This window comes from Chelon labrosus (genome assembly GCF_963514085.1).
Source record: "Chelon labrosus genome assembly, chromosome: 13".
Taxonomy (NCBI): Eukaryota; Metazoa; Chordata; class Actinopteri; order Mugiliformes; family Mugilidae; genus Chelon; species Chelon labrosus.
In genome coordinates this window covers 18,703,264-18,715,755 of record NC_140346.1, presented here as the reverse complement: position 1 = coordinate 18,715,755, position 12,492 = coordinate 18,703,264, and the positions used below count along the sequence as shown (strand labels likewise).

The following is a 12,492-nucleotide window of genomic DNA, read 5'->3' as shown; positions in this document are numbered from 1 at the left end:
GACTCAGTGGCGAGACGATATCCCCAGCACCTCAGGAAATCAGAGGAGATAAAGCATGAGCAGTGGAAGAGAGATGGGGGGTGGGGGACAGGGAAGGTCAGGAGAATGAGAGAAAACATGGGATGACACAAGAGAAAACTGAGAAGAAGAGGAGAGCCATTCAAGTCGTTTAAAATGTGAAATTATGAGAAGCGGAGACTTCAGATTTCAACCGCAGACTCTATTTTGGACGCGTGGTGCAAAAATGGGGACTTGTGACTTGATATGGGCCCTTCTGCCTCAGCTGGACCTCAGATAAATGAATGTCTAACAAGATGGAGTGTCTACTGTCATGCTAGTGGCTCTGTGCAGCTAACCCATACTGCGCTAGCCCTATAATGTTTGCTCATTGCACATGTTGTCCTTACTTTCGCAGGTATTTGGCTATAAATCTAAGTATTTGACCCGATGAATGCGTTCAAATGTGAGGGATCACCGGCATTTTCACAATTCACCCCGAGAGGAACTTGAACGTGAACGGCAATCCATTCAGTGGCCGTGGGGAATGACTCGACCCGAAACCTGAACGTTGTGGTGGAGCTCAAATGAAGTCAAAATTAGTATGACACATAAAGTGGGAACCACCAAATGTCAAGGCCAGTCCGTGGGAGATGCTGGAATGGAAACAAAGTGAAGTCATGATATAGTCATGATAAAATATTCAGATCATTTAGTAAAAGAAGAAAAAAAATACTCCACTAACGGTAAAAGCCCTGCATTTGAAAGTAAATATTTAGTTTTGATCAAATCAGCAAACTGTTCTTAGAATATCAAAAGTAAAAGTACACATTTTACAGACAAAAATACTAGATAAAGTATGTTTTTGGATCAATAAAACTGCTGCATTAAATAGTTTGTTGCACTTAACTGCCGTAGATGTTTAATGTGAAGCTGATTTTAACTACTTTAGGTACTTTTGGGTGGTTTAACGATAAGACGTTGATAAGATCACTGTAGCATCGCCTGGCCCGCGGGAAGCACGTACCTCTAAAATGTCACCTTTTCACGGGCTCAGAAGAACGGCTATCTTTGTGACAATCCATTTTCCAGCTAATCCAAGAGGATTTAAACAGGAGAGTGTCCCTAACCCATAAAGGTGTACTTAATCCTTCCATTTAGAAGAAAAATATGCAATTCAAAGTCTCCAGATTTAGAGATACAGGCTTGTAAACGTGCAACGTCTGAATAAGCAGCACATCCAGTTTAGGTGCAATACTTGGGCACATTCCTCCAAAGTCGGCGGGATTCGTCTGCCGGGGATTCGTAACATTTCTACGAAATGTCATCCGAATTCATTAAACAGTTGTTGAGATATTTCAGCCTGAAAGTGGTGGATTGACAGAGCAGCACATATATCAATAGAGCTCTGTCACTGACGGCTAAAAATACTGAGCTACTGTGTGTTTCACTTACATAGAAAAGCTTTGATTCACTGTGTGCCACTGGATATTCATTGCACTGTTTCCAATAAATATATAAAAAAAGCATTTGTTGGGATTTTGGCTGTTGTGCTGTTGTAATTTGCATACCAGGCATCGATAAACTGGAAAAACTTGATTCTTTTTTTTTTTTGACTTGCAGGTCAAGTCTCAAAGTCTTTACTTGAACTCAACTCAAGCGGCTTAAAGATATATATATATATATCTCTGTTGTGTTGTAATCATAAAAAGCTGAACCCGAGATATATTTTTAAAAACAGGTATTGGGAAACGTCTTAGTTTCCCCCTCCTCTGTGGCTCAGTTAAAACAGTGTTTCATTGTGTGTGTACGTATTATGACAGGGCCTTTTTTTTTTTTTTTTTTTTTTATAGATCGACCAACCTGTTTGGAAACGATGATGTCACACGCCCTAGAGGGTTAATACGAGCCTCTCATTGTGCGGACTCATTATCCATCGCACAGACTCAAAATAACACACATCCACACAGAGCATAAAGATACTACATGAGGGAGGATGGAAACCCATACCTCGGTGTCTCAGACCTTCCCTTTATAACATACATGTATTCACACACACAAACACACAAAAGGTGTCCCCTTACGCTGGAGATGAGGAGCGCCACATCCTTTCAATTTCAGTGGGCCATTTCGCCATCAGGGCTGAGTTATCACTGGAAAGATCCGCAGTAACAAAAGCCTGCCGCAGCCCTGCATAAAGACGCTGGAGAGAGGTGAACAGGTACAAAGCGCAACACCTTTGCATACAGAAAACGGGAAAGAGGCTCTGAAGATCGTTCAACCATGAGCGATTTGAGACCCCGTTCAATCCTCTGCAAGAGTGTAATGTATAATGCATGGGCCTAAGAGTTGGCAGTTCTATAAAATTCATGAGAAAGCATAAAAAAATGTGTGTATATATATCCAGATACATGGCTTTTGGATTAACAAGGGGAAAATGATTCACACCTTTGTTTAATAGCGGACTGCTCCTGGACTTGGAACAAAAGCTAATGACTAAACTTGTGAGTTCACTCACCACAACATATTCAATCTCACTTTGATTTCACTTTAACGAGCCAAGGTCTCCATTTATTAGTTCTCTATCTTTATTTTTATACTTTTTGTTGTTTTTCAGTAGTAACTTCAGCAAGCTGTCGTCATCTTTTTTTCTTTTTTTTTTTGTTCCCCTTGGGTAGAGATGTTTTATGAGTCCCCCGGGGTATTTTAATCTCACCCCCACACAGTCTCTACACTTCTTTGTTCCCTATTTCCAGTGTGTTATAATTCAGATGATGACATCTGAACTTACAGTTGCAGTCAGGAGTTAACTCTGGTGTCTGAAAAACTGCTCGATATACTGCAGTGTCCCTTTTTTTTGCAACTGGTGATGAGGGGAATTAATGTCAAAAACTGTAGAAATGTAAGGTCTCTCTATTCAGTTATTACAGATGGTGAATGAGGAAAAAAGGTGAAAGTGTGAAGAAAGAACAAGACTCTTTCAAGCCATAGATGATGTGAAGTTGTACTTGGTCAGCGTTTTGTTTTGAACTAGCTAACGTGTTTTAGCACAACAAGCATCACTTGTGATTTTTACAGTCGTCCTAATTTGTTGTGCCAGCAATGTTTGCTAATTACAACATGGTAACATGTCCACAAAATGTTTGGTGTTCAAGTGGTATCACTGGCTGTAATTTGTGAGAACATTGCTGCTAGGAAGCTGTCGACGTCTAGAGGCCACCAAGTCTATTTACTAACTAGCTAACTAGCCGGAAATGCTAAGGCTAGTTAGCTCTTTGGGAATATTGACATTTTCTAAAATGACAAAGAAAAACTCTATATGGCAAAATTTCCATATATTCACCAAAAAGTAACCGCCATGGCCTCCGCTCTTTCTGAAAACGCAAGCAAGGTCATCACAGCTCATGAACTTGTGGTACCTTCAAATAGAGCTCTATACAGAATAAACATCACCCTCTTGTGGCATTCATGACTTTGCAAGTGGACATTTTTGGAAAGGTCCGTATCCACAAGTTGTGATGAGTGTGCTGATGTTTTTTGGATTAGTGGAAGTGAATGAAGATAACCAGTCGTTAGCTTGCTAAATGATTAGCCACGGAGGCTTCTAGACTTTAACTAGCGGCAGTGTCATCACACATTTCACCACAACACCAAGCATTTCATGTACACATCGTCCCATCTCAGAACCACAAACTCATAAGTTCCAGCGAAGCTAGCCTGCCAGCTAAGCTCATAGATACCACAAGAGGGGTGGTAGGCCTATATGGGCTCTTGGGTGAGTAAGGATTTGTAATCTGGGGACCATGACAGTCAAGGAAAATTCATAGTAATCCATCTGTAGTTGTCCAAACAGAGTGCTTCACTCTGGACCAAAGTGGTGGACCATCTGACCATTCTTTGCATGCCACTGAAAAAGATTGACTGTTTAAATTATGACGTTTTCCAACGTTTACGTTTAAAAAATTAAAAAGAAAAAGAAAGATTAAGCTTGCTAAATAGTTTTTATGCTATCAAACTATTCAGTCTGAATGCAACTGTATATCTTCTTGTTCCAGCGTGCTTTAGGTTACAGCAAACTTTTTGAGTTAAATATACACATCCAAAATTTTGCCCACCTCTTGACAACAGTTTAAAGCAAAGGCCCTTTGAGCATACTTCTTGATAGGGATTCTTTGTGTTAAAGACACTGACAAAGTTTTGTATTGCACGAGGCACATCTGTCCTCGATACTGTTAGTGTTTGACACCTACACAGTCTTACTGAGAAGGTCTTGAGACGCTTTCTTTGGGGGGGATGGCTTATATTATTGTGCATTTTCACACATTAACAGATTTCCTGTCTCTGGACATCCATGAAACAGGATGGTGGGAAGCAACGGAGGAATGGAGGCTATGATTTAGGCAACAAGAGGGGAAAAAAGAGAGGTTACTGTCTGCCCCGTCTCTAGGGAACTTGGTTGCGATTTTTTTGAGTTGACTAGCCCTCTTTAATGTATTACATAAACCATGTCATTCTTAGCCTGTGTGTGTGTTTTTTTTTTTTTTTATGTAATGTGTGTTGCGTTACTGCCTCTCTTCATCATCCCGCTTTCTCTCCATATTGCTAACGGCTTATTTTCAGTGTTCCCTCAGGGAACACTGTTTTCAGAGGGCCGCAGAAGGGCGGGTCCCGGGTCGCAATATGGCCGTTTTGGCGAGATGGATGGAGCCATGTTATAGTCACCTTCTGAGACAGAGACACCCCGCCCCCACAAAGGGGACTTTGAGTGTGACTCAGCACAGTAGTGCGGAGGCAGGGGGGTCAAAAATCCCCTGCCCTCCGCCCCTGCTCACAACACATGGGAATGGGAAAACTTTATCCTATATTTAACCTCCAGGTGTCTGGTGCGTGCACATGCGTACGTGTGTGAGTCACCAGCAGCTGGGTGGTAGTCGGGTTATCTTATAGGGGAAAATTAGACTGTCCTCGTTTTTTGGGGCTTTTAGCGGACGTGGAAAAGCGGTGTGTCAGCCCCTTAATACTCCACAGTCACCTCCCTCTGATGAGAGCTCTCTCCATTAAATCTGTCTGTCTTACAATATATATGTGGGAAACGCATTTAAATTTTGAGAGAGGCGACAGGCTAATTACATCAAGGCCCTTTTAGTCTGATGCCAAACTTCTACTCTCTAAGCTAAATAATAACACAAAATTGAATGCAATAAAAAGTAAAATGTTGTCTTAAATAACATGCAATTAACAGATAGTAGTGTCTAGTGATGTCTTTCCACAAGGTCAAGATACTGCGGCTGATTTACAGTATTCTTCATAAAACGTTCCTGGAAAGATGTGGTGCAAGTTTCAACAAAAAGCAACATTGCTGAGTCAAATCACTTACTGCCATTACCCATCAAACCCGTCTAAATGAGAGCGGTCTATTACAGCCCGAAGATCACCGTGAGGGCAACCTTATGCAGTTATTCACCATAAAGTCAAAAAGTCCGGCTCAGCACAAACCTCCCAAGCATCTGATTTATTAAGAGCACCGAGAGTGATTCCCGGGAGACAGAGAAGGGATTTTACCCCTCTCACTTCTGTTGAGGATGTTTTTGGCCTCTTAGAGCAGTTTTTGAGTCTTTCTCCTCAAAGGAAGTCTGGATTCTGATTCATCCCTGCGCCAAAAGCTACACAAAGCCGGGAGAACAAGCCACATTAAGGTAACAGGCGAGCACTTTCTCTCAAATGCGCTGTATTTGGTAGAAGTTACCACATCCACATGCTTGTTCAGAATCCCCCGAAAATGAAAATGCCCAGTGACCTGCGCCACGTCACTCCTCCTTCGCTTCCATTTGTCACGTCCCTCGCTACCGCATTTCATCCGGTGATGCTAAAACCGAAAAAATGTTTGAAGCCTTACAAAGACGCCCACACAAACAAACTAAAACATAAATACAGTTGCCCCATCCTCGCAACACACACACACACACACTCACACACACAGTCCGTACACTTTAAGACCTCCGAGCCAGCACAGCGATAAGATTAGGGGAAGTATGTGGGTGTGAAATAGCTGCGGTGTGGGACTTTCTGGATTCACACAAGCTACACTGACTGCAGGCCCTGCTTTTTATTAGAGTTCAAGCTGATGGGAATACACAGACGCTGATGACACCACCCACACACACATATCCTGCACAGATACAGCATTTACACACTCACACATTAAATAACCACAAAACCTACGTATCAGTCCTCCTCTGTCTTAAAGCTCAGATGCAGCTATTCTTACACAGAATGGGCTCCTTTATATGATGTGAGCCTGTATATCATATCACACACAAATCGCGCTGTTTCCTTAAATAGGGCGAGTGAAGAAGCTACAGAGGCTGAAGGTGGTCTCAGTGCAGGAACCTTGAGGTTATGACTTCTGCTCTGGAGCCAACAAAGCGAAAGCCAGAGCCATCAGTGGGTCCATTAACAAAGCCAGAGTCCTGACAAGGCTTTCTTTGTTTCATAATTAATGCAAACGTGATAACCGTGACATTGACTGTTGGGAGGCCTGTGCATCAACATCTCTGACAAGTGAAAATGAACGCCGCCATTCATCATTACGCGGGGCTAATGGACCCCATAAGGCTGAATTATTGAGCACAACACAAGAGACCTTTGTGCCAGATTAATGGAAGCATGCAGCATAGCACATTTATTACAGTGTTATAGTACAGTCAGTGTGTTATCACTTAAATTGTTGGACATACAGGAGGCTGAAACTTCAAATTATTGTGTAAGTTAACGCAACGGGAGCACAGTAGCCTTTGTGTTGCCGGCGTTAACGGATTTGTTGTGAATAAACTTTGGTCTCGTCTCAAAACTCGCTCCCTCGCTTCACAAACAGTACTCAAGTCTCATGGCAGAAAACGCTCGCTGTAAACATACCACAGATACTGGAAGATGAAAAAAAACGAAACACTTTCCTTTGGGATGCAGTTGGTCTACAATTAGTTTGATGCGTTTGCGTAAAGCGGCTTCTAAATGGGCAGAGAACAAGAATGAGCTGATAAGAGAGATAAAGCAAGAATTTATTCAATCAATCTCACTCAGACAAGAGCATCACTTTGTGGTGGACTTAGAGGAAAGAGGGGGAAAAAGTGGCAGGATGTGATTGGTTAGAAACAGACTTTAGGAGGAGAAATGATGAGAGACTGAAGATAAGCAAGAGAGGGAAGGGAAGGGGTTGAATTGTATGCGACAGATTGTCATGTCATAAAATGTGTGATCGTTAAAAGAATCTAAAACTGGAACAATGATCTTATCTTAGCACTTTGATTTATTTGAGTGGCTAAAAAGACTATTTGTTTCCTCTATACTGTGCATGTGGCACCTTTTTCACTGTAGAGTGAGAAAGCCGTGAGCAAAAATAGCAGCTGTTCCCTGTACTTGTCAATAAGAACCCACTGAGTAGCAGAATTGCTGGGAAAGCCCTCAAAACAATGGACTGAATAGGGTTTCTTAACTCTAAGAGCCACGGCTCAGAGGCTATTGATTGTTTATTTGGTTAGAAGGTTGCCTTACGATCACATTTCCCTAATCGAGACAGATTACAGAAAGAAATGCGATGCTGCATAAATTAGGTTGCATGATCCTACCCTTCTACTGAATTTCACGTCATAATGCTCCGGTAATTGGATTTGTTGTACTGTGCATTAGGCCTTGTTTAGGAAAGAAAGGAATACAGACCGGCTATTAGCGGCAAACAGTAACATGACGACAGGGCCGGGTGAAATGTTCCTGCAATTCAAAAGGATTTGAACAATTTACACTAAGAAGACTGAAAAGGCTGCATCTTATCACTGCGATCTTCTTTGTTTAAATACAGTTAAAGGCTGTATTCTTCTCTGTTCTGCCTTAATGTCAAAAATCCTGTTCACTGCAGAAAAGAGGAAATACTCATCTTAGATCCTATAAGAAAAAAAAAAGCCTTTTAAACATTGGTTAACCCAAGAACATGATCCATAAAGTCACTAATTCACTGCAACACACTAATTTATGCAGACGAGTTTCATTAATCAGTTTATGTCCGGTACTTGTAGAGAAGCGTAGCGAGCCATCGGTCATTCTTTGATGCAATCCAAAGGGGCTTCTTCAGTGTGAATTAACATCTTGTGTGAGGCGGCTTTCGTTTAACCTGGAGTTTTATGGTTCTGTTATTCAATGCAGCAGACACATGGTTCTCCAGGGTGATGCTGAACTAATGTGAACCTAGACACTCTTCTAATGGGGGCCAATTACAACCCACAATGCAAGAACTATTAATTTTTTATGAGCGGAGTAGATCTGTTGGCGCCTTATATCAGGGCCATCAACCATTACTGGTTATATCTGGCACTTTATCCATTCTGGATTCAGTGAGGGTTAAAGCCTGGTTCAGCCTTTTGGGGGCAATGGATCATGAAGTGGGATCTGGGGACTTGGACGGAGGTTGCAGAAACTCGCACTTTAATCCTGTCTTTTCATTTTTCGCACTATTTTAGACTTTTTTTTTTTAAGATGTACTTCACTGCATTTTGGGCGGCTTTTACTGAGGCTGCTTTACAGACAGACAAAATGAGACACGGTCGGCTTAACTTCAGTCAACTGCAACATTAAAATGTCAATTGCCGATACATTAATTCATCTAAAATTACAATCTAAAAATTTTTTAAACACTCAGTGACCATTTAATAAAATACACTGCCTGGCCAAAAAAAAGTCGCCACCAAAAAAAACAAACACACTCTAATATTTCATTGGAGCGCCTTTAGCTTTGATTACAGCTGTGGCATGGTTTCAATAACCTTCTGCAATGTCACAAGGTTTATTTCCATCCAGTGTTGCATTCATTTTTCACCAACATCTTGTATTGATGATGGCAGAGTCTGACCACTGCACAAAGCCTTCTCCAGCACATCCCAAAGATTCTCAGTGGGGTTAAGGCCTGGACTCTGTGGTGGTTAATCCATGTGTCTCATGCTCCCTGAACCACTCTTTCACAATTCGAGCCCCATGAATCCTGGCATTGCCATCTTGGAATATATGCCCGTGCCATCAGAGAAGAAAAAATCCATTGATGGAATAACCTGGTCATTCAGTATATTCAGGTAGTCAGCTGACCTCATTCTTTGGACACATAATGTTGCTGAACCTAGACCTGAGCAACTGCAGCAACTCCAGATCATAGCACTGCCCCCACAGGCTTATACAGTAGACACCAGGCATCATGGGTGCATCACTTCATCTGCCTCTCTTCTTACCCTGATGCTGCCGTCGCTCTGGAACAGGGTAAATCTGGACTCATCAGACCACATGACCTTCTTCCATTGCGCCAGAGTCCAATCTTTATGCTCCCTAGCAAATTGAAGCCTTTTTTCCTGGTTAGCCTCACTGATTAGTGGTTTTCTTAAGGCTACACAGCTGTTCAGTCCCAATCCCTTGAGTTCCCTTCACATTGTACGTGTGGAAATAACCTTAATTTCACTATTAAACATAGCCCTGAGTTCTACTGTTGTTTTTGCTTTGATTTGATTTGACCAAACGTTTAAGTGATCGCCGATCACTATCACTCAGAATTTTTTCCGACCACACTTGTTCTTCAAAGACAATGGGTCCCCACTATCCTTCCAGTTTGCGTTGGACAGTTCTTAACCCAATTTTAGTAGTTTCTACAATCTCCTTAGATGTTTTCTCTGCTTGATGCATGTCAGTGATTTTGACCTCTCTCAAACAGACTAACATCTTTTCCAAGACCACAGGATTTGTCTTTCAACATGGTTGTTTAAGAAACGAGAAGCTAGTCATTGCATCACTTGGGGTTAAATAACTTGTTGAAAGCTGAAAGATAATCACCCATGCAGTAATTATCCAATGGGAGGCTTGTACCTTTTTGCTTAGCTAAATCCAGGTGACGACTTTTTTTTTTTGTCCAGGAAGTGTATACTATATAGTGAGTACTATTACTTTTGATGCCTGACTGAATTTTACATTTTACACCAGATATTTTCAGACAATTTATTTGTGATTATTTCTGTATTGCGGTTTTCCATGAGGGACTTATCTCAGTACCCCCACCACCATTACAGAATGGAGATTAGTTTAGTTTGAGCAATTACTGAGCATTGAGCATGGATTTCTACTCCCCCTCCTGTAGTTACACCCCTCCTCCTACATTTGCATGATTTTTTATTGACTCTTACCTAGTAGTGCAACAATAGAAATCACAATGTGGCATGTATTATGCTCTGTGAGAGTGTATTTTTGATACTGAAAGAGTGAGCCCACAAGTATCTTCTGGTTGAATATGACAATGTCAAATGCTGGGGACCGTTTCACTGGTATAAGGACACGCCATGGACCTAATAAAAATGTCTTCACGTCTAATGATGTAAGATTATTCATGATTCTCATCACTGCTCCCTCCAGACACTGACGTTGCTCCACTCCAATCGTCTCTACTCCAGCAGACAGGTCATCCTCGACAGGGGGGCACCTGCTGTCCCGCTCCGCGCCGCAGAGGCTGTGACAGCACATGATTGGAGCACAGCTGGAAAGAGATGCAGCCCTGTAACACCTGAACGGACTTTTAACGTCACAGCATCGGGAGACGCAACGCGTGCATCGGGCCACTTTGGAGCCAGGGAGATCCAGAAATGATGCCCCGTCTGCCGGGCGGCGGCAGGGCGGCGTGCACTGGCACCTTCTTGTCGGCATGCCTGATCTCGGCTTGTCAAGCCCTCCAGAGCTGCTCGGGGGTCCAGTGCGGCAACGGGCAGCAGTGCTGTCCGCCCACCGTCTCCGGGAACGGCAGTGCCACCTCCACGGTGCGCTGCTGCAAGCTCCCCATCCACATATTCTTCGACAACGTGGGCTGGTTTACGCGGAAGCTGTCGGGCATCCTGATCTTGCTGCTGCTCTTTGCCATGGGCTACTTCATCCAGCGGATCATCTGCCCGCGGCCCCGCCGGCACCCGCACGACGACCGCAGCGACGAGCCCTCCCTCTTTCACGGGCACGCATCAGCGTCCCAGGATACCCTGCTGGACCGGTACCCCGAATATAGCATCGGGGACTTCGCCTCTCCGAACCTGCCAGCCTACGACGAGGTTAAATATTTGCCCACGTATGAGGAGAGCATGCAAGAGATGCACAGGGACCGGTCTGATGATAACTTGTTGTCTGAGAACGAGAGGGGCGGTCAGGGCAGAGGGAGAGCAACAGGACCGAGATCCGGAGAGCAGAGACGGGATGTCCTGGAGGTGTCAAGACCGCAGCAAAGCCCAAGGACATCTCGGAACTCTGTTTGACGGACCACAGAGACCAGGACACCAGAAACATTGTAGTATTCTTATTTTACTATTATCAGGGTAATCACCTTGCAGAGACACAAACTCAAGTGCAATTATAATCCTGAATGTAAAATAATAATAATAATAAAGGAGAAGGCTGAGAAAATGTACGTGTTTCTAAGATTATGGAGGATTACCCGCCTTTTGTATGCAAATGACCGCTTGGGACAAGTAAAAGAGATTATAAAGTAAGCGAAGGGGGCTGGAATTGACGTGCTTTGTGTTGGGAACAGCTAATTTGGCTCCGGTACAATCGCATTAAGTTTTACTTCAGCACCTCAATTTAAGTGGCACCGTGAAACACATTCTCGTCCTTTCTTGTCCTTATTGCTAAATATTCTGCTGGACCTGAAGAGAGAGAGAGAAAGAGAGAGAGAGAGAGAGAGAAATCTCCTATTCTTTTATGCATTCTTCCTTGAATTTGCATCCAAAAGGAATAATGTATTTTTCTCCCATCACTAATCTGAAATGTGGACTGAAAGAGGAATTGAAGGGATTATTATCAATTTTAATACTTTTTGGAGAACACGTTTTGATCAGCCAGCTCTGGAGCCTGTGAATGTACAGCTTATATATGAGCATGAAAAGCAATATTCCGCTCACGCATTTCACTGGAAACTGATAAATGAGCATTTTGTCAGGGGCCTGGGCCCCGTCTGATACGTCTGCTGCAAGAGGAGCCACAGCAGGGAGGTGTAATTTTTAAAAAACGTGCTCAGATCCTGGGAGCCTTACTGCCTGAAGCTACACGTAGTGTCTCTTAGGTTCTGAATTCAGGAAAAAAAAAGCAAAAAACAAAACAAAACAGAGATTACAGCTGGCATACTGATATGGTGCAGGCTGCCAAGAAACCAAGCTGTATTTTGATGGCAGCAGACAAGATCACAACTGCTGCCCCCAAGCAGCACTAACACTAAAACATCAGTGAGACACACGCAGGCGGCAGTAATTTCTTTATTCTGGCAGAGGGATCTGAACATGCAGGCTGAGATTACCTTTTGCGTATCGGTTCTTAGACAAGAAGGCGTCGCCAGTCGAAAACCAAGTTATGCACAAATCCTTGAATCGGGTGACTTGGAATTACATATTTGACTATTGGCAATTTTAACACTTAGAAGGCCCAACGCCCAATCCTGTC

General features: G+C 43.0%; 1 protein-coding gene across 1 annotated transcript; it reads left to right on the top strand.

Moving 5' to 3' along the window:
- Positions 1-10,537: 10,537 nt before the first annotated feature.
- c15h3orf80 (chromosome 15 C3orf80 homolog) lies at positions 10,538-11,461 on the top strand (the record flags this gene model as incomplete). The annotated part of the gene is given in 5 exon segments (XM_084558052.1): positions 10,538-10,571; positions 10,574-10,590; positions 10,592-10,616; positions 10,619-10,642; positions 10,645-11,461. Coding segments are annotated over 5 exon segments (768 nt in total). The 3' UTR covers positions 11,313-11,461.
- Positions 11,462-12,492: the final 1,031 nt, after the last annotated feature.